The sequence below is a fragment of the Oncorhynchus gorbuscha genome, linkage group LG12, assembly GCF_021184085.1.
Source record: "Oncorhynchus gorbuscha isolate QuinsamMale2020 ecotype Even-year linkage group LG12, OgorEven_v1.0, whole genome shotgun sequence".
NCBI classification, from domain to species: Eukaryota; Metazoa; Chordata; class Actinopteri; order Salmoniformes; family Salmonidae; genus Oncorhynchus; species Oncorhynchus gorbuscha.
Window position 1 is genome coordinate 9,872,047 of NC_060184.1, and position 23,618 is coordinate 9,895,664.

Genomic DNA, 23,618 nt, shown 5'->3' on the forward strand with positions numbered 1-23,618 from the left:
TCGATAGAGCTCAACCTACCATAGGGAAACAGATAGAGGTTTCTTAGAAACAGATAGAGGTTTCTTAGCTGGGAAACAGACAGAGGTTTCTTAGCTGGGAAACAGACAGAGGTTTCTTAGCTGGGAAACAGATAGAGGTTTCTTAGCTGGGAAACAGATAGAGGTTTCTTAGCTGGGAAACAGATAGAGGTTTCTTAGCTGGGAAACAGACAGAGGTTTCTTATCTGGGAAACAGATAGAGCTCAACCTACCATAGGGAAACAGATAGAGGTTTCTTAGCTGGGAAACAGATAGAGGTTTCTTAGCTGGGAAACAGATAGAGGTTTCTTAGCTGGGAAACAGATAGAGGTTTCTTAGCTGGGAAACAGATAGAGGTTTCTTATCTGGGAAACAGACAGAGGCCTCTTAGCTGGGAAACAGACAGAGGTTTCTTAGCTGGGAAACAGACAGAGGTTTCTTAGCTGGGAAACAGACAGAGGTTTCAGAAACAGATAGTTTCTTAGAAACAGACAGAGGTTTCTTAGCTGGGAAACAGACAGAGGTTTCTTAGCTGGGAAACAGACAGAGGTTTCTTAGCTGGGAAACAGACAGAGGTTTCTTATCTGGGAAACAGACAGAGGTTTCTTAGCTGGGAAACAGACAGAGGTTTCTTATCTGGGAAACAGACAGCTGGGAAACAGACAGGTTTCTTAAACAGACAGAGGTTTGGGAAACAGACAGAGGTTTTCTTAGCTGGGAAACAGGCAGAGATTTCTTAGCTTTCTTAGCTGGGAAACAGGCAGAGATTTCTTAGCTGGGAAACATTTTCTTAGCTGGGAAACAGACAGAGGTTTCTTAGGTGGGAAACAGACAGAGATTTCTTAGGTGGGAAACAGACAGAGGTTTCTTAGGTGGGAAACAGGCAGAGATTTCTTAGCTGGGAAACATGTTTCTTAGCTGGGAAACAGGCAGAGATTTCTTAGCTGGGAAAGTTTCTTACTTTCTTTCACCAGTGCTTAACTAAACTGAGGTACTATGTCTATCACTATGTTTATTAGCTACGTGTTTTATTAGGAAACATGTTCAGCTGGGAAATCATGAGTTTTGTTAGGATGGGAAACAGGCAGAGGAATGTTCTTACCAAACATGTTTCTTAGCTGGGAAACAGACAGAGATTTCTTAGGTGGGAAACAGACAGAGATTTCTTAGGTGGGAAACAGACAGAGGTTTCTTAGCTGGGAAACAGACAGGTTTCTTAGCTGGGAAACAGACAGAGGTTTCTTAGCTGGGAAACAGACAGAGGTTTCTTAGCTGGGAAACAGACAGAGGTTTCATCATGTATTTTACTGTGTTGATATGAGAGTATTACTTTCTCACCAGTGCTTAACTAAACTGAGGTACTATGTCTATCACTATGTTTACCTACGTGTTTTATTACAGCATCAGCTATTCACATCAGCTCCATACAGGTCTCCATACTCTATTAATGACCTATCCAGACCCAACAGCTCAGCTATCCGCTCAGCTCCATACAGGTCTCCATACTTATTAATGACCTATAACCAGACGAAAACAGGTCTCCATACTTATTAATGACCTATAGACAGACGAAAACAGGTCTCCATACTTATTAATGACCTATAGACAGACAAATATAGGTCTCCATACTAATTAATGACCTATAGACAGACAAATATAGGTCTCCATACTTATTAATGACCTATAGACAGACAAATATAGGTCTCCATACTAATTAATGACCTATAGACAGACAAATATAGGTCTCCAGACTAATTAATGATCTATAGACAGACACATACAGGGAAAGACATACGGTTTGGGTTTATAAGATTTGTTATACTACACTATGACATTATACTGTGTAGAACTTGTGCATAATTCTGTGTGAATAACATTATACATTATTCTACATGTTTAAATTAGTTTTGAAATCCCACGTACCTTCCTTTTGATAAACTTGTCCCAGTAATTATTGGGGAAGGACCTTGAGAAAAATAAGATAGACATGGTATCAGTCGTTCAATGTCTCTCCAATTCTATTGGGAACTTCCATCTGAAGCTGGTGACTTGTTCAACTGACTTGTTCAACTGACTCGTTCAACTGACTTGTTCAGCTGACTTGTTCAACTGACTTGTTCAACTGACTTGTTCAACTGACTTGTTCAACTGACTTGTTCAACTGACTCGTTCAACTGACTCGTTCAACTGACTTGTTCAACTGACTTGTTCAACTGACTTGTTCAACTGACTTGTTCAGCTCACACATGTTCTACCGCTTGAGTTCCTGCACTTCTCATAGAATCTTAGCTCAAAAGTATTGTGGAGCTCCCACACCTAAATATAAACAGTACCGGCGCCTGTTTCAGTCCAAGCCAGGCACTGAGTGTACCTCCGTGGTAATGACTCACGGTGTGTTGATGACGAGGCGGTCCCACTGTCCTGTGATGTCATCATCTGCCGGCTGCTCAGTGATGTAGAGACCTTCAAACTCCAAGAGCCTGGCGATCCCTTTCTCTCGCTTAAACACCACCAGAGGCACCTGGGAGGGAAATGGACGACAGAGAGAGAAAAGGGGAAAGAGGAGAAAAATTGAGGAAGAAGATCATAAGAGGGACACGCAGACAGACACGCAGACGGACACGCAGACGGACACGCAGACGGACACGCAGACGGACACGCAGGCGGACACGCAGACGGACACGCAGATGGACACGCAGACGGACACGCAGACGGATACGCAGACAGACACGCAGACGACACGCAGACGGACACGCAGACGGTCACGCAGACAGGGACACACGCAGACAGACACGCAGACAGACACGCAGACAGACACGCAGACGGACACGCAGACGGACACGCAGACGGTCACGCAGAGGGACACACAGACAGACACGCAGACAGACACGCAGACAGACACGCAGACGGACACGCAGACAGACACGCAGACGGACAAACAGACAGACAGGCAGACAGACACGCAGACGGACACGCAGACGGACACGCAGAGGGACACGCAGACGGACACGCAGACGGACACAGACGGAGAGGGACACGCAGACGGACACGCAGACGGACACGCAGACGGACACGCAGACGGACACGCAGACAGACACGCAGACGGACACGCAGACGGACAGAAAGATGTTGCGAAACGATGTGATCGGTTGCTGATTGATTAAATGATTGGAATCACCTTGAGAAAGTAGTAGCCAATCAAACAGAGGACAGAGAGGGCAGTGTGGAACACAGCAAGGAAACACAGTGTAGGAGCCATGTAGCCTGTACTCTCCTCCAGGACAAAGTACTCCTCACCACCTTCATCATCATCATCATCAGAACTAGTCCAGGAGTCATCCTCATCAGCAGTCACCTGAGGGCAGACGACCCACGGAGAAAAGGTGTTTTTATTTCTATGACAAACTGCACAATGGTCAAATCGCAGCAAACACACAACCAGCTCACAACGTTGTCTCAAAGTTGACTCCAAGTGGTCATCCAGCCAGGTCGTTCAAGATTGATGTCAAAATTGGACATCTGTCTCACGTCCTGATGACGTCGGGGAATGCCTTCACAACCACTATCAAGTAGGCTTGGTTTTTGCTAGTGTGTTGTGGATAGGCGTAAACCCATGACCCTGGATCAGAAGGTTGTGTGTTTGATACCAGTTGTGGGTTTTGACTCTATCCCAAACCTTAACCATTCATAACCCTATCCCTAACCTTAACCCTTACCTTAACCATTCATAACCCTATCCCTAACCTTAACCCTTACCTTAACCATTCATAACCCTATCCCAAACCTTAACCCTTACCTTAACCATTCATAACCCTATCCCTAACCTTAACCCTTACCTTAACCATTCATAACCCTATCCCTAACCTTAACCCTTACCTTAACCATTCATAACCCTACCCCTAACCTTAACCCTTACCTTAACCATTCATAACCCTATCCCTAACCTTAACCCTTACCTTAACCATTCATAACCCTATCCCTAACCTTAACCATTCATAACCCTATCTCAAACCTTAACCCTTACCTTAACCATTCATAACCCTATCCCTAACCTTAACCCTAACCTTAACCATTGATAACCCTATCCCTATCCTTAACCCTTACCTTAACCATTCATAACCCTATCTCAAACCTTAGCCCTTACCTTAACCATTCATAACCCTATCCCTTACCTTAACCATTCATAACCCTATCTCATAACCTTAGCCCTTACCTTAACCATTCATAACCCTATCCCTAACCTTAACCCTTACCTTAACCATTCATAACCCTATCTCAAACCTTAGCCCTTACCTTAACCATTCATAACCCTATCCCTTACCTTAACCATTCATAACCCTATCTCAAACCTTAACCCTTACCTTAACCATTCATAACCCTATCCCTAACCTTAACCCTAACCTTAACCATTCATAACCCTATCCCTAACCTTAACCCTTACCTTAACCATTCATAACCCTATCCATTCAAACCTTCCCTAACCTTAACCCTACCTTAACCATTCATAACCCTATCCCTAAAACCTTAACCATTCATAACCCTATCCCAACCTTAACCTTACCTTAACCATTCATAACCCTATCCCAAACCTTAACCCTTACCTTAACCATTCATAACCCTATCCCTAACCTTAACCCTTACCTTAACCATTCATAACCCTATCTCAAACCTTAACCCTAACCCTATCCCTTACCTAACCATTCATAACCCTATCTCAAACCTTAACCATTCATAACCATTCATAACCCTATCCCTAAACCTTAACCCTAACCTTAACCATTGATAACCCTATCCCTATCCTTAACCCTTACCTTAACCATTCATAACCCTATCCCTAACCTTAACCCTTACCTTAACCATTCATAACCCTATCTCAAACCTTAACCCTAACCTTAACCATTCATTACCCTATCCAAACCTTAACCCTTACCTTAACCATTCATTACTCTATCCAAACCTTAGCCCAAACCTTAACCATTTATAACCCTATCCAAACCTTAACCCTTACCTTAACCATTCATTACTCTATCCAAACCTTAGCCCTTAGGTTAACCATTTATAACCCTATCCAAACCTTAGCCCTTACCACAACCATTCATTACTCTATCCAAACCTTAGCCCTTACCATAACCATTCATTACTCTATCCAAACCTTAGCCCTTAGGTTAACCATTTATAACCCTATCCAAACCTTAACCCTTACCATAACCATTCATTACTCTATCCAAACCTTAACCCTTACCATAACCATTCATATAACCTATCCAAACCTTAGCCCTTAGGTTAACCATTTATAACCCTATCCAAACCTTAGCCCTTAGGTTAACCATTCAAAATGAGTGACTAAACTTAACCCTTAACTTCAAAATGTGTCATTTGAAGAAATTGAATGATAAAGATCAGCGGGAGCAACAAAAACACTTCTAAATTGGACGTTTGGAGAACGTGGATGAACGTCTAATTCAGCAGTGAGGCTATGAGCTTGTTAACATACAAGAGCCTGGTTATTGCTAAAGAACTGTCACCGTAAGGTGGGAAAGAAAACACCTCATCTCTCCATCAACGCAATAACTATTAGCAACTTGTAGAAAAGAGAGCAAGAAAACATTAAAGGTCATAATAAATTACCCTGTAGAACAGTAGAATGAAGTTGATGGCAACGCCACAAATAGAGCCAGGAAACGCATGTTGTAGAAGTTCCGAGCCAACGTGTTCTGGAACACATGGAACACAAAGTTAGACATTTAGTCATGATAATACATTCAGTCATGATAATACATTCAGTCATGATAATACATTCAGTCATGATAATACATTCAGTCATGATAATACATTTAGTCATTATCATTTAAAGCAGATTTCTGAGGTGAGCGTGACTGCAATGAAGACAACGTGGAAGGTCACTGTTGACAGCAGGTGGCAGGCAGAAAAGCTATTTCTGGAGAGAGATTACCCAGCGCCCAATACACGTAAATGTAGAACAAACAAAATGACTGATGTATTACCAGCATCTTGGCCTGGTAGATCTCCAGCCCAGCAAAGAAGCTGGCAAAGAAGGAAGTAGGAGCATCCTTTGATTGGCCGTTTCTGGACTTGGGGGCGGGCTTCTCCTGAGCCACTTCCTCTTTAGGCTCCTCCTCCTTGGCCTTGTCTTCCTTCTCCTTCTTCTCTGTGCTGTGAGAACACAAGATGGCCGCCGATCTGTTATTGATCTGACACCAGCACATAGCTCTGACAACTGTTAGAGAGCTGAAACCCCAACACAACACAACCCAACACGACACACCACAACACAACACGCCACACAACACACAACACAACACTACAACACACCACAGCACTACAACACACCACACAACACACCACAACACAACACAACACACCCCACTACAACACAAAACACACTACAAAACAACACACAACACACTACAACACACCACACAACACACCACAACACACCCCACTACAACACAAAACACACAACAAAACAACACACAACACACTACAACACACCACAACACACAACACACTACAACACAAACACAAACACAGCACACAAAACACAACACACACACACAAAACACACTACAAAACAACACACAACACACTACAACACACCACAACACAACACAACACACTACAACACACCACAACACAACACACTACAACACACCACAACACAACACACAACACAACACTACAACACACCACAACACAACACTACACCACAACACAACACACTATAACACAACACACCCCACTACAACACAAAACAACACTACAACACACCACACAACAACACAACACACACAACCAACACTACAACACAACACAACAACACACTACAAACAACACACACTACAACACAAAACAACACTACAACACACCACACAACACACCACAACCCCCCACCACAACACAACACACCCCACTACAACACAACACAACAACACACTACAACACAACACACCCCACTACAACACAAAACAACACTACAACACACCACACAACACACCACAACACACCCCACCACAACACAACACACCCCACTACAACACAACACAACAACACACTACAACACAACACACCCCACTACAACACAAAACACAACAACACACTACAACACAACACACCCCACTACAACACACAACACAACACAACACAGTCTTTCGTTTCATTCAATTATTTTTATTTTAAGAAAGTATTATCAATTAAAATCAAACTCTTATTTAAATTAACAAACTGTCAAGATGCGAGCAACCGAGCACAGGATTTGAATTTATGTTTTAAATACACTTTAAATCAAGTTGATTTTAACATGCTCTTCATGTTACATAGCTGAAGTAAACATACACAGACAGAGATAAATAAATGTATGGACTACTCACTCTGCTTTCTCTGGTTCCGACTCTTTGGTTTCTTTAACAGCCTTCTACATGAGACAACGGAATGTTAGAGAGGTTCAGTCTTCTACATGAGACAACAGAATGTTAGAGAGGTTCAGTCTTCTACATGAGACAACAGAATGTTAGAGAGGTTCAGTCTTCTACATGAGACAACAGAATGTTAGAGAGGTCCAGTCTTCTACATGAGACAACAGAATGTTAGAGAGGTTCAGTCTTCTACATGAGACAACAGAATGTTAGAGAGGTTCAGTCTTCTACATGAGACAACAGAATGTTAGAGAGGTTCAGTCTTCTACATGAGACAACAGAATGTTAGAGAGGTTCAGTCTTCTACATGAGACAACAGAATGTTAGAGAGGTTCAGTCTTCTACATGAGACAACAGAATGTTAGAGAGGTTCAGTCTTCTACATGAGACAACGGAATGTTAGAGAGGTTCAGTCTTCTACATGAGACAACAGAATGTTAGAGAGGTCCAGTCTTCTACATGAGACAACAGAATGTTAGAGAGGTTCAGTCTTCTACATGAGACAACAGAATGTTAGAGAGGTTCAGTCTTCTACATGAGACAACAGAATGCTAGAGAGGTTCAGTCTTCTACATGAGACAACGGAATGTTAGAGAGGTCCAGTCTTCTACATGAGACAACAGAATGTTAGAGAGGTTCAGTCTTCTACATGAGACAACAGAATGTTAGAGAGGTTCAGCCTTCTACATGAGACAACAGAATGTTAGAGAGTCTCAGTCTTCTACATGAGACAACAGAATGTTAGAGAGGTTCAGTCTTCTACATGAGACCACAGAATGTTAGAGAGGTTCAGTCTTCTACATGAGACAACAGAATGTTAGAGAGGTTCAGTCTTCTACATGAGACAACAGAATGTTAGAGAGGTTCAGTCTTCTACATGAGACAACAGAATGTTAGAGAGGTTCAGTCTTCTACATGAGACAACAGAATGTTAGAGAGTCTCAGTCTTCAACATGAGACAACAGAATGTTAGAGAGTCTCAGTCTTCTACATGAGACAACAGAATGTTAATGTTTCTAGAGACAACAGAATGTTAGAGTCTTCTACATGAGACAACAGAATGTTAGAGAGGTTCAGTCTTCTACATGAGACAACAGAATGTTAGAGAGGTTCAGTCTTCTACATGAGACAACAGAATGTTAGAGAGGTTCAGTCTTCTACATGAGACAACAGAATGTTAGAGAGGTTCAGTCTTCTACATGAGACAACAGAATGTTAGAGAGGTTCAGTCTTCTACATGAGACAACAGAATGTTAGAGAGGTTCAGTCTTCTACATGAGACAACAGAATGTTAGAGAGGTTCAGTCTTCTACATGAGACAACGGAATGTTAGAGAGGTTCAGTCTTCTACATGAGACAACGGAATGTTAGAGAGGTTCAGTCTTCTACATGAGACAACGGAATGTTAGAGAGGTTCAGTCTTCTACATGAGACAACGGAATGTTAGAGAGGTTCAGTCTTCTACATGAGACAACGGAATGTTAGAGAGGGTCAGTCTTCTACATGAGACAACAGAATGTTAGAGAGGTTCAGTCTTCTACATGAGACAACAGAATGTTAGAGAGGTTCAGTCTTCTACATGAGACAACAGAATGTTAGAGAGGTTCAGTCTTCTACATGAGACAACAGAATGTTAGAGAGGTTCAGTCTTCTACATGAGACAGACAACAGATGGTTAGAGAGGTTCAGTCTTCTACATGAGAAAGACAACAGATGGTTAGAGAGGATCAGTCTTCTACATGAGACAGACAACAGATGGTTAGAGAGGATCAGTCTTCTACATGAGACAGACAACAGATGGATAGAGAGGATCAGTCTTCTACATGAGACAGACAACAGATGGTTAGAGAGGTTCAGTCTTCTACATGAGACAGACAACAGAAGGATAGAGGTATAATTATTAGTGACATCACCCATGTGAAACACGCCCTACTGAGAACTAGTAGGCTATACAGAAGCCATCGTAAATCAACATTGTATATGATATCTTCCGGTTGTCTAAAGTGTTATAAGCTGCACAAACCATTGTATTTAATTTCTTCTTTTTTTATCCTAAGGTTTAACAGATATACATTGCTCACCTTCTTCTCCACAGTGGCGGTGGTCTCAGGAGTCTCAGAGACGTCTCCCAGTCCAGGATCAACGTGTTTTAACCCTTCCCCTTTCTTTGGCGTGGGATTAATCATCTGCATTAAAATGTCCTGCTCTGCCTTGTCTGACGGTTTGATGGCCTGGTCTGTCCCGCCCGACACAGAATCACCAACCTCGGCCTTCTCCATCTCCAACACATCGCCGTGGATACCAAACTGGGTGGGGTCGGGCATGTTACCCAAGATGTCTGTCACCTTCATGTTCTTGGCTCCTTCAAATCAAATCAAACTTTATTTAAAGTCCATTTAAAAACATTGCAACACACTTAGCCAAAAAACAATAATGTGAAAGAGAAAAAATAAACGAAATAGGAAATAATAATTCAAAGAAGATTAAAAAAGATCCCACCTTCGACGAGCCCGCCTCCGAACATGGACGACCAGATGAGGTGGAAGAATCCGAAGATGAGGCTGTAGATCCCCTTGAAGAACCCTGTGAAGATCGTCCAGAAGAAGGAGAAGAACCCAACGGTCATCTCCTTCAAGCTCAGCTTCTTGGTCTTCTTGAACTGCTTCTTGAGGATCTTGAAGGTCAGCATCTGTCTGAAGTTGGAGATCTTCTTCTTGGCGGAGATGCAGGCCATGGTGAAAGCCGAGGAAGCCTCCAGCTCGCTATTCTCCTCTTCCTCTGCAAGCTCTTCTAACAAGTTGTGCACCTCCTCCTCTTCCTCTTCCTGGCGCTCCACCACGTCAGGCTCCGAGATCTGAGACGCCAGCTGCATCTCAAAGATGGTGTCTTCGCAGAAGTTCACAAACATCTCCATCTTCTCGCTTTCTCCCCCCTCGTTGACCACATCAAAGATGAACTGTCTCTTGGACTCTTTGACCTGTGGCTTCTCCCACTGCGTACGACTGGACTCGCTGATCTCAAAGTAGACCCTCTCGATGCGCTTCCCTCCGCCCATGATCTCGATGCGGCCCAGGTACGGCTCGAAGTAGTTCAGCACGCTCTCAGCTGGTTCCAGGAAGGTGGCCAGACGGGGGTCGTGAGGCATGTGCTCAGAGAGGTTGGTGAGCAGCACGGCTACGTTGAAGCCGATATCTTTGGCCGGCTCGTGGAACCGCTCCACAAACTCCTCGTAGTTGAACATGTCGTTTTCGTCGGCCTCGGTGCAGGAGAGGAGGAACTCAATCTCCGACTGGGTGTACTGCTTCTGGTTCTCCATGGACTTCTGGAAATCTTTTTTGGAGATGACCCCCTTGTTCTCGGGGTCGTACTCTCTGAAGTTGTCAGAGGTGGTCAGGTCCTTGATCTTGAGGAACATGTCGAAGAACTTGAGGATCATCTCGACGTTGCTGGAGGACTCCACCAGAGTGTCCACCATCTGCTTTCCAATCGTTCCATTCACCACATTGCCTAGGAGACATCACATAAGACTGGGAATCAATGTCATGTCATATTTACATTCTTACTTACTTGAATTTACATTCTTACTTTACTTTACATTCTTACTTACTTGAATTTACATTCTTACTTTACTTTACATTCTTACTTACTTGAATTTACATTCTTACTTTACATTCTTACTTACTTTACATTTGTACTTTAATTTACATTCTTACTTTAATTTACATTCTTACTTGAATTTACATTCTTACTTTACATTCTTACTTGAATTTACATTCTTACTTTACTTTACATTCTTTCTTGAATTTACATTCTTACTTTACATGTGTACTTTAATTTACATTCTTACTTTACATTCTTACTTACTTTACATTCTTACTTTAATTTACATTCTTACTTGAATTTACATTCTTACTTACTTTACAATCTTATTTTACTTTACATTCTTCCATACTTTACTTTACATTCTTACTTTACTCTACATTCTTACTTTAATTTACATTCTTACTCTACTTTACATTCTTAATTACTTTAATTTACATTCTTTCTTTACTTTACATTCTTACTTACTTTAATTTACATTCTTACTATACTTTACATTCTTACTTACTTGAATTTACATTCTTACTTTACTGTACATTCTTACTTACTTGAATTTACGTTCTTACTTGAATTTACATTCTTACCTACTTTAATTTACATTCTTACTTACTTTAATTTATATTCTTACTTTACATTCTTACTTACTTTACTTTACATTCTTACTTACTTTAATTTACATTCTTACTTTACTTTACATTCTTACTTTACTTTACATTCTTACTTACTTTAATTTACATTCTTACTTTACTTTACATTCTTACTTACTTTAATTTACATTCTTACTTTACTTTACATTCTTACTTGACTTTACATTCTTACTTACTTTACATTCTTACTTTACTTGACATTCTTACTTACTTGACATTCTTACATACTTTACTTTACATTCTTACTCACTTTACATTCTTACTTACTTTAATTTACATTATTACTTTACTGTACATTCTTACTTACTTTAATTTACATTCTTACTATACTTTACATTCTTACTTACTTTAATTTACATTCTTACATTACATTCTTACTTACTTTACATTCTTACTTTAATTTACATTCTTACTTTAATTTACATTCTTACTTTACATTCTTACTTGAATTTACATTCTTACTTTACTTTACATTCTTTCTTGAATTTACATTCTTACTTTACATGTGTACTTTAATTTACATTCTTACTTTACATTCTTACTTACTTTACATTCTTACTTTAATTTACATTCTTACTTGAATTTACATTCTTACTTACTTTACAATCTTACTTTACTTTACATTCTTACATACTTTACTTTACATTCTTACTTTACTCTACATTTTTACTTTAATTTACATTCTTACTCTACTTTACATTCTTAATTACTTTAATTTACATTCTTACTTTAATTTACATTCTTACTTTACTTACATTTAATTTTTACATTCTTACTATACTTTACATTCTTACTTACTTGAATTTACATTCTTACTTTACTGTACATTCTTACTTACTTGAATTTACATTCTTACTTTAATTTACATTCTTACTTACTTTAATTTACATTCTTACTTTACTTTACATTCTTAATTACTTTAATTTACATTCTTACTTTAATTTACATTCTTACTTTAATTTACATCCTTACTTTAATTTATATTCTTACTTTACTTTACATTCTTACTCACTTTACTTTACATTCTTACATTACTTTACATTCTTACATTACTTTACATTCTTACTTACTTTAATTTACATTCTTACTTTACTTCACATTCTTACTTTACTTTACATTCTTACTTTTCTTTACAATCTTACTTACTTTAATTTACATTCTTACTTTACTTTAATTTCCATTCTTACTTTACTTACTTTACTTACAAACTTACTCTTATTTTCTTCCTTGTTCATATTCACACAATCAAATCAAATTGTATTGGTCACATACACATGGTTAGCAGAGGTTAATGCGAGTGTAGAGAAATTCTTGTGCTTCCAGTTCCAACAGTGCAGCAGTATCTAACAAGTGATATCTAAGTTTCACAACCTATACCCAATACACACAAATCACATTTCACAACACATGGTTAATACAGACAAATCACATTTCACAAATATACCTTCAGTTCCAACAGTACACAACAAATCACATTTCACAACCTATACCCAATACACACAAATCACATTTCACAACCTATACCCAATACACACAAATCACATTTCACAACCTATACCCAATACACACAAATCACATTTCACAACCTATACCCAATACACACAAATCACATTTCACAACCTATACCCAATACACACAAATCACATTTCACAACCTATACCCAATACACACAAATCCAATTTCACAACATTTACCCAATTTTCACAACCTATACCCAATACACACAAATCTAAGTAAAGGAATGTGGTTAAGAATAGAACTTGTATTATGTGGATAACTACAGTATGCACCATTACTGCTATGTGTAAATTATTGACTATATGAGGTAAATATATACAAATGCTTGTGTGGTGACCGTAACCTACAACGTCTAAAGTCCTATTTGAGTGAATCTGTAGTAGGTTCTTACCCTCGAGCAGTGACAGCATCATCACCACCATGTCCTGCTGAAGATCCATCAACTCCTTGAGCAGCTCAATCTGACACGAGTCCTAAAGGAGCACCGGCCGTCAGAAGAACTCCATTAACACTGTACTACGATTCATTTATTACTATGAATTACTATTTATTCATTTGTATTTATTAGTACTTAATAATGAAATCAATAAATCATAATATAATGTATTTATAAAGCATTTTTCAATCTCAATAATGTGTACAATACAAAGTTGACGTGCATTAAATATACACAACCAAAACAAGATCATTCAACACAGATTCATGTCATAATCTAATGTTAGAGGGATTTTACAGGCCTAATCTAGGAAGACAGCATCCGCATTCCTCTGGACGACAGAACGAAAAGCTAAATCTACTATTGAGCGCAACGATTACTACAAGCCAGAATAAACTAGGATATATATTAGACTAGAGTTTTTTATACAACAGACCATTTCACTGAGACGTGGACAGTTCTAAACAGTGTCACAATGGGCAGACAGTTCTAAACAGTGTCACAATGGTCAGACAGTTCTAAACAGTGTCACAATGGTCAGACAGTTCTAAATAGTGTCACAATGGTCAGACAGTTCTAAACAGTGTCACAATGGTCAGACAGTTCTAAACAGTGTCACATGGTCAGACAGTTCTAAATAGTGTCACAATGGTCAGACAGTTCTAAACAGTGTCTAAACAGTGTCACAATGGTCAGACAGTTCTAAACAGTGTCACATGGTCAGACAGTTCTAAATAGTGTCACAATGGTCAGACAGTTCTAAACAGTGTCACAATGGTCAGACAGTTCTAAACAGTGTCACATGGTCAGACAGTTCTAAACAGTGTCACATGGTCAGACAGTTCTAAATAGTGTCACAATGGTCAGACAGTTCTAAACAGTGTCACAATGGTCAGACAGTTCTAAATAGTGTCACAATGGTCAGACAGTTCTAAACAGTGTCACAATGGTCAGACAGTTCTAAACAGTGTCACATGGTCAGACAGTTCTAAACAGTGTCACAATGGTCAGACAGTTCTAAACAGTGTCACAATGGTCAGACAGTTCTAAACAGTGTCACAATGGTCAGACAGTTCTAAACAGTGTCACAATGGTCAGAGAACAGTAGTCAAAGACAGTAGACAAGTGGTGGTTAAACCCCTTTACAATGTAATGTCCTTAAATGGTTGACTGTGTAACTGTGTTCATGGTTATTGGGGTAAAGCTCCTGCTGAAACGCCCCTTTTATTGCAGGATATAGGCATTAATACATACCGTTTTTAAATGTTAATAAAAATGTAAACCTTAATTTACCATAAAAAGTCAAACTTAACAACCTTTACCAGACAAGTTGAGTGAGAACATATTCTCATTTACAACAGTGAACTGGGGAAAAATAGCTTTACATCTAATGACCTGCTTATTGATGTTGAGGATATTTGGTGCGGTCCTGTGTGGGTGAATCCTATACTCTTTGAGGCTATTTAAGTGTAGTAGTAAGTAAGCCTTGAGCTATAACGGCCCCCAGGGCAGGAACCAATCTCCTGTTTCTGTAGTGAGAGGCAGCTTGATGTACAAGTACATCCCCTGAATAATCTATTGAAATGTGAGTGATTTTCATAAGATCAGTGACTGATTGGAGAGGTGATGGAGACAACAGTGAGCGTTGACTGACAGGAAGCAGAGGGACACTGCTGCCTATAGATAGACACTGACTGCAACTCCAGGACAGCAGGGAAGCTCGCAGGACGCTGGACTGGGCCAGTAGTTTACTGTTTTATTTTACTCACTTTACTGGAATGGTTGGTGCAGCACCGAGGACACCTAGTTACCTGGGACAGCTTCATCTGCATGTTGGCAAACACATGCAGGAATCCCACCACTGCATCCCACAGTCTGCTGTGGGCCAGACTCTGCTGGTTCCCAATACATGGCCCCTGGGACGGGCAGATGGGGAGAGAGGTAGGTGGGAGGAGGGGGAAAGGGAGGGAGGGAGGGAAGAAGAGAGGAAGGGGAGAGAAAGGGGGAGAGGGAGGGAGGGAGAGAGAGGAAGGTGGGAGGAGGGAGGAGAGGGATGGAGGGAAGAAGAGAGGAAGGGGGAGGAGCGGGGAAAGGGAGGGAGGGAGAGAGAGAGAGGAAGGTGGGAGGAGGGGGAGAGGGAGGGAGGGGGGAGGGGGAGGAGGGGGGAGGGAGGGAGGGAGGGTGGGAAGAAGAGAGGAAGGAGAGAGAAAGGGGGGAGGGGGAGAGGGAGGGAGGGAGAGAGAGAGAGAGGAAGGTGGGAGGAGGGGGAGAGGGAGGGAGGGAGGGGAGGGGGAGAGGGAGGGAGGGAGGGGGAGGAGGGGGAGAGGGAAGGAGGGAGGGAGGGAGGGAAGATGAGAGGAAGGGGAGAGAAAGGGGAGAGAAAGGGGGAGGAGGGGGAGAGGGAGGGAGAGAGAGAGAGGAAGGTGGGAGGAGGGGGAGAGGGAGGGAGGGAGGGAGGGGGAGGAGGGGGAGAGGGAAGGAGGGAGAGAGGGAGGGAGAGAATAATCAAATACAAAAATAGAGTGAATATTTATAAAGATCACACCAATAAAAAACATGTCAGTAAGTATCATAAAATAAAAAAATATCACGTTTGGGACGAAAGAGTGAATATAGGCTAAATGTAGAAACCCAATAAAAACACAAGGGGACAGGTCTTACCTGGATGTACTCAGTGAGTGAGTTGAAGATCTGCTTCGCGACAGCTAAGGCTTTGGAGAAGTTGACCTGGCCTGCCTCGTCGATAATGTCTTTCCCAGAATAATACCAGTAGAAGTCACTGATAGATTCCTACAGAGAAGGATTTTACTATGTCAATGTGTTGGTGAAAACGTGTCACATTCTCCTTTTTAGTGAGTGGTAGTGTGTGTGTGTGTGTGTGTGTGTGTGTGTGTGTGTGTGTGTGTGTGTGTGTGTGTGTGTGTGTGTGTGTGTGTGTGTGTGTGTGTGTGTGTGTGTGTGTGTGTGTGTGTGTGTGGGGGGGGTTACAAGGACAAAATATCAGAATGTGTGTTTATAAATATGGTTTATGTCGTGAAGACAAAATAGCTGAATGTGTGTGTGTGTGTGTGTGTGTGTGTGTGTGTGTGTGTGTGTGTGTGTGTGTGTGTGTGTGTGTGTGTGTGTGTGTGTGTGTGTGTGTGTGTGTGTGTGTGTGTGTGTGTGTGTGTGTGTGTGTGTGTGTGTGTGTATCACCTGAAGCCGTAGCAGGTAGTCCACTGTGCTGATGATAATGTTTACTGTCAACGTGTTTCCTGTTTGTGTTCTCAGGAAGTTTTGGAAATCTGTGAAGAACAAATTTAGCTTTTGGGATAATGTGGTTAATTGTATAATTGTGATAATGTGGAGAGTAGGAGCCTGGTTGTGAGCAACCTATCATGAGTTATGGTTAAGTTAGCTAACTTGGAAATGGTACTTTTACCACCTAAACGAAAGAACGATCAGATCATTTTGTGATTACATTTATTTTGACAACTGGTCCAAATTGATACAAAAAAAATCAAAATAATCACATTTGTTTTAATAGCCATTTATACAAGTTCTCACCCCCGTTGTGCCCCTCACAGAGCAGTTGCAAAAACCGGAAGAGATCTTTGGTGAAGTCATCATTCGTCAGAACTTTGGAACCTTGGGGAGGGGACAGAAGTAGGTGAAGACTGCTCTCCAAAACAACAGGAAAAACAATGGCCGAATCCTACCTTGAGATCTGCGAGCAACTAGAGTTTACATGATATAGAGGAAAGTCTGAGTTAGGCTCGTGGATGTCAAGTTGGGATCGTGCCCTTGCTCACTCGGCACCCATCACTCTCAGACAGGCATGTGGCAAGCACAGATACAGAGTCTGTGTTGATCACAAACACTTTTGGACACGTTTAGAAGTCCAGGGACTTCAGATAACGGCTGCATCCAAAGTGCTACTTTTTGAAAAATGCTCTGAAATGAATTACAATTGAAATGAATATGGTGAAGCACCAGGACATTTCAGGAAGCTGGGGAAGAGCCAGATAACCTTCACATATACCCTATAGTCTTAGAACAAGACAACACATGGTAGGGAATGTTTGGTTTTTAAAGAATCAGAACAGAAAGGTGGAACACTAGAATTAGAATCAGCACAGAAAGGTGGAACACTAGAATTAGAATCAGCACAGAATGGTGGAACACTAGAATTAGAATCAGCACAGAATGGTGGAACACTAGAATTAGAATCAGCACAGAATGGTGGAACACTAGAATTAGAATCAGCAAGCGATTCCATTCCCGAGTACTTGACAAATGTGGGAAGAACTGAATTCAATTTCTAAAGCAGCAGATATCATCCATGTGAAAGTTAAACATGAAACCAGCTTAGTGAAATAGGCCCCAAGTCTAAAGCACATCAAAGCTTTGCTTCAGCTGTGCACACGTCTATAAATCATAGGTTAAACCTTTGGAAAAAATATTGATAGCCTTTATAGGAGTATCATTAGTAGAATATAGATTAGTGATGTAGAATAACATAAAGAAAAGCTGACAATTACCACCATTAACAGGAGTTGACAAAGTAAACCTGTAGTTTTATGTCTCCATTCAACACATGCATATGTATGAATGGACCTCCCTGCAGACCAAAGCAATAGATTAATGCTTCCAGGTCATGTGGGGGTCAAATGAGGCAGGGAGGTGAAGGTGAGAGAGAAGGACTACAATATGGTGACATAATTCAAGATGTTAGCATGGCGCTTGGGAGCATCTGAATTGTCTATTTACCCCGCTCACTGCCGACTGCCATCGATGAGTTTTAATGAGAGAAGAAGACAAACAAACCAACAAAGCAGATGGAAACAAGTGAAGACATTGAATTTCAAAAAGGAGAAGAAAAAGAACATGTAAAAACCTCATTATAGGTGAGGAGACAAGGGCATCCTGTTTAAAGGGAAGGTTTTTAACCTCATTATAGGTGAGGAGACAAGGGCATCCTGTTTAAAGGGAAGGTTTTTAACCTCATTATAGGTGAGGAGACAAGGGCATCCTGTTTAAAGGGAAGGTTTTTAACCTCATTATAGGTGAGGAGACAAGGGCATCCTGTTTAAAGGGAAGGTTTTTAACCTCATTATAGGTGAGGAGACAAGGGCATCCTGTTTAAAGGGAAGGTTTTTAACCTCATTATAGGTGAGGAGACAAGGGCATCCTGTTTAAAGGGAAGGTTTTTAACCTCATTATAGGTGAGGAGACAAGGGCATCCTGTTTAAAGGGAAGGTTTTTAACCTCATTATAGGTGAGGAGACAAGGGCATCCTGTTTAAAGGGAAGGTTTTTAACCTCATTATAGGTGAGGAGACAAGGGCATCCTGTTTAAAGGGAAGGTTTTTAACCTCATTATAGGTGAGGAGACAAGGGCATCCTGTTTAAAGGGAAGGTTTTTAACCTCATTATAGGTGAGGAGACAAGGGCATCCTGTTTAAAGGGAAGGTTTTTAACCTCATTATAGGTGAGGAGACAAGGGCATCCTGTTTAAAGGGAAGGTTTTTAACCTCATTATAGGTGAGGAGACAAGGGCATCCTGTTTAAAGGGAAGGTTTTTAACCTCATTATAGGTGAGGAGACAAGGGCATCCTGTTTAAAGGGAAGGTTTTTAACCTCATTATAGGTGAGGAGACAAGGGCATCCTGTTTAAAGGGAAGGTTTTTAACCTCATTATAGGTGAGGAGACAAGGGCATCCTGTTTAAAGGGAAGGTTTTTAACCTCATTATAGGTGAGGAGACAAGGGCATCCTGTTTAAAGGGAAGGTTTTTAACCTCATTATAGGTGAGGAGACAAGGGCATCCTGTTTAAAGGGAAGGTTTTTAACCTCATTATAGGTGAGGAGACAAGGGCATCCTGTTTAAAGGGAAGGTTTTTAACCTCATTATAGGTGAGGAGACAAGGGCATCCTGTTTAAAGGGAAGGTTTTTAACCTCATTATAGGTGAGGAGACAAGGGCATCCTGTTTAAAGGGAAGGTTTTTAACCTCATTATAGGTGAGGAGACAAGGGCATCCTGTTTAAAGGGAAGGTTTTTAACCTCATTATAGGTGAGGAGACAAGGGCATCCTGTTTAAAGGGAAGGTTTTTAACCTCATTATAGGTGAGGAGACAAGGGCATCCTGTTTAAAGGGAAGGTTTTTAACCTCATTATAGGTGAGGAGACAAGGGCATCCTGTTTAAAGGGAAGGTTTTTAACCTCATTATAGGTGAGGAGACAAGGGCATCCTGTTTAAAGGGAAGGTTTTTAACCTCATTATAGGTGAGGAGACAAGGGCATCCTGTTTAAAGGGAAGGTTTTTAACCTCATTATAGGTGAGGAGACAAGGGCATCCTGTTTAAAGGGAAGGTTTTTAACCTCATTATAGGTGAGGAGACAAGGGCATCCTGTTTAAAGGGAAGGTTTTTAACCTCATTATAGGTGAGGAGACAAGGGCATCCTGTTTAAAGGGAAGGTTTTTAACCTCATTATAGGTGAGGAGACAAGGGCATCCTGTTTAAAGGGAAGGTTTTTAACCTCATTATAGGTGAGGAGACAAGGGCATCCTGTTTAAAGGGAAGGTTTTTAACCTCATTATAGGTGAGGAGACAAGGGCATCCTGTTTAAAGGGAAGGTTTTTAACCTTCATTATAGGTGAGGAGACAAGGGCATCCTGTTTAAAGGGAAGGTTTTTAACCTCATTATAGGTGAGGAGACAAGGGTATCCTGTTTAAAGGGAAGGTTTTTAACTTCATTATAGGTGAGGAGACAAGGGCATCCTGTTTAAAGGGAAGGTTTTTAACCTCATTATAGGTGAGGAGACAAGGGCATCCTGTTTAAAGGGAAGGTTTTTAACCTCATTATAGGTGAGGAGACAAGGGCATGAGGTTAAAGGGAAGGTTTTTAACCTCATTATAGGTGAGGAGACAAGGGCATGAGGTTAAAGGGAAGGTGAGGAGACAAGGGCATTTTTAACCTCATTATAGGTGAGACAAGGGCATCATGTTTAAAGGGAAGGTTTTTTAACCTCATTATAGGTGAGGAGACAAGGGCATGAGGTTAAAGGGAAGGTTTTTAACCTCATTATAGGTGAGGAGACAAGGGCATCCTGTTAAAGGGAAGGTTTTTAACCTCATTTTAGGTGTGTGTGTGTGTGTGTGCGCATTAGGTGTGTGGGGGGAGGTGTGTGTGTGTATTAGGTGTGTGTGGGGAGGTGTGTGTGTGTATTGGGTGGGTTGGGTAGGTGTGTGTGAGATTTTGTGGGGTAGGTGTGTTGTCTTAGGATGGTAAGTTGGGGTTGAAGATTTCCCTCTAGTGGTGTGGGGGCTGTGCTTTGGCAAAGTGGGTGGGGTTATATCCTGTGATGGGGCCAGGTCTCCTGACCCCTCCTGTCTCAGCCTCCAGTATTGCTGCAGGTGTGTGGGGGCTAGGGTCAGTTTGTTTAATGCATTCGGTGTCCTGTGTAAATAAGAGGCGTGTATCTAGTTAATATCTAGTTAATGCTGGAGGTAGCCTGTGTTTAGAGCAGGTAGCCTAGTGGTTAGATGCAGGTACTCCTTGCTGTCCCCAGTCACCTGGCCATGTCCAATGCTGCTGCTCTTTCAACTGGCCTTGACATGAGGACTGGCTCCAGTTTCAACTGTTCTGCCTTACATTATTCAACCATGCTGGTCATTTATGAACATTTGAACATCTTGGCCACGTTCTGTTATAATCTCCACCTGGCACAGCCAGAAGAGGACTGGTTAGAGCAGGTAATTCTCCTGGTTTCTTTCTCTCTCTCGGAGGACCTGAGCCCTAGGATCGTCCCCAGGACTGACATGATGGAAATCTGTCCCCAGAACAAGGAGGTGCTAAACTGTTCTGCCTTATTAGACCATGCTGGTCATTTAAATATGTTCTGTTATAATCTCTACCCGGCACAGCCAAGGACTGACTTGCCAGGTTTTGGCCTAAATTAGTTTTTCCTAGGTTTTACACCTGCATTGTTTGCTGTTTGGGGTTTTAAAAAGATATCAGCTGATGTCTTAGGCTATTAAATAAATTTGATTTGATTTGATTTGAAACCCTTGATTTGATTTGAATGTGTGGGGTGTGTGTGAGTATTAGGTGTGTGGGGTAGGTGTGTGTGTATTAGGTGTGTGGGGGAGGTGTGTGTGTATTCGGTGTGATGGGGGAGGTGTGTGTGTGTGTATTGGTTGTGTGGGGAGAGGTGCGTGTGTGTTGTAATGCAGATGTGACATAAGAGGCGTGTATCTAGTTAATATCTAGTTAATGCTGGGGCGGCAGGTAGCCTAGTGTTTAGAGCAGGTAGCCTAGTGGTTAGAGCAGGTAGCCTAATGATTAGAGCAGGTAGCCTAGTGGTTGGAGCAGGTAGCCTAGTGGTTAGAGCAGGCGGCCTAGTGGTTAGAGCAGGTAGCCTGGTGGTTAGAGCGTTGGGCCAGGATCGACTCCCCAAGCTGACAAGGTAGAAATCTGTCCCTGAACAAGGAGGTTAACCTGCTGTTCCCTGATAGGCCGTCATTGTAAATAAGAATTTGTTTTTAACTGACTTGCCAGGTTAAATTAAGGTTACATTTAAAAAATGCTGAACGATGTCTTAGCCCTACTTCAGGACGGAGGAAACCCTTGCTCTCAAATTAGGAGTAAAAATATCTCTTGGAAAGCTTTTAGTGTATCGTATTGGTACTGAATCAGAACCAGACAACATGAGAAGTATAGATGTTGTCATATACATTGATAACTACTGTACTTACACACAAAAACTGCAGATTAGATTCCTAAACCCGATGAAACCACCGAACAGCTTAGATTCCTAAATCTGATGAAACCACCGAACTTTGTCCAGTGTCATGGTCTAGCATCAGGCCAGTGTCATGGTCTAGCATCAGGCCAGTGTCATGGTCTAGCATCAGGCCAGTGTCATGGTCCAGCATTAGGCCAATGTCATGGTCCAGCATCAGGCCAGTGTCATGGTCTAGCATCAGGCCAGTGTCATGGTCCAGCATTAGGCCAATGTCATGGTCTAGCATCAGGCCAATGTCATGGTCCAGCATCAGGCCAGTGTCATGGTCCAGCATTAGGCCAGTGTCATGGTCTAGCATCAGGCCAGTGTCATGGTCCAGCATTAGGCCAGTGTCATGGTCTAGCATCAGGCCAATGTCATGGTCCAGCATTAGGCCAGTGTCATGGTCCAGCATTAGGTCAGTGTCATGGTCCAGCATCAGGCCAATGTCATGGTCCAGCATTAGGCCAATGTCATGGTCTAGCATCAGGCCAATGTCATGGTCCAGCATTAGGTCAGTGTCATGGTCCAGCATCAGGCCAATGTCATGGTCCAGCATTAGGCCAATGTCATGGTCTAGCATCAGGCCAATGTCATGGTCCAGCATCAGGCCAATGTCATGGTCCAGCATCAGGCCAATGTCATGGTCCAGCATCAGGCCAATGTCATGGTCCAGCATCAGGCCAATGTCATGGTCCAGCATCAGGCCAATGTCATGGTCCAGCATCAGGCCAATGTCATGGTCCAGCATCAGGCCAATGTCATGGTCCAGCATCAGGCCAATGTCATGGTCCAGCATCAGGCCAATGTCATGGTCCAGCATCAGGCCAATGTCATGGTCCAGCATCAGGCCAATGTCATGGTCCAGCATCAGGCCAATGTCATGGTCCAGCATCAGGCCAATGTCATGGTCCAGCATCAGGCCAATGTCATGGTCCAGCATCAGGCCAATGTCATGGTCCAGCATCAGGCCAATGTCATGGTCCAGCATCAGGCCAATGTCATGGTCAGGCCAGCATCAGCATCCAATGTCATGGTCCAGCATCAGGCCAATGTCATGGTCCAGCATCAGGCCAATGTCATGGTCCAGCATCAGGCCAATGTCATGGTCCAGCATCAGGCCAATGTCATGGTCCAGCATCAGCCATATGGAAGGAGGTTGGCTTCTTGCTGAGCAGTGAGTGAAAGGTGTGTGTTGA

General features: G+C 41.8%; 1 protein-coding gene across 1 annotated transcript in view; it reads right to left on the bottom strand.

The window, feature by feature from the left end:
* The window catches only part of ryr3 (ryanodine receptor 3), a 248,048-nt gene that overhangs the window by 6,914 nt on the left and 217,516 nt on the right, over window positions 1–23,618 (bottom strand). Inside the window, 16 exon segments of the mRNA XM_046293110.1 lie at window positions 1–15; window positions 1,447–1,535; window positions 1,942–1,984; window positions 2,409–2,539; window positions 3,197–3,373; window positions 5,647–5,678; window positions 5,681–5,732; window positions 6,024–6,192; window positions 7,407–7,450; window positions 9,533–9,813; window positions 9,951–10,958; window positions 13,608–13,689; window positions 15,464–15,568; window positions 16,314–16,442; window positions 16,848–16,936; window positions 17,199–17,279. The exon segment at window positions 1–15 is cut by the window's left edge and continues 46 nt beyond it. Of these exon segments, the coding sequence (XP_046149066.1) occupies window positions 1–15; window positions 1,447–1,535; window positions 1,942–1,984; window positions 2,409–2,539; window positions 3,197–3,373; window positions 5,647–5,678; window positions 5,681–5,732; window positions 6,024–6,192; window positions 7,407–7,450; window positions 9,533–9,813; window positions 9,951–10,958; window positions 13,608–13,689; window positions 15,464–15,568; window positions 16,314–16,442; window positions 16,848–16,936; window positions 17,199–17,279 (2,527 nt within the window).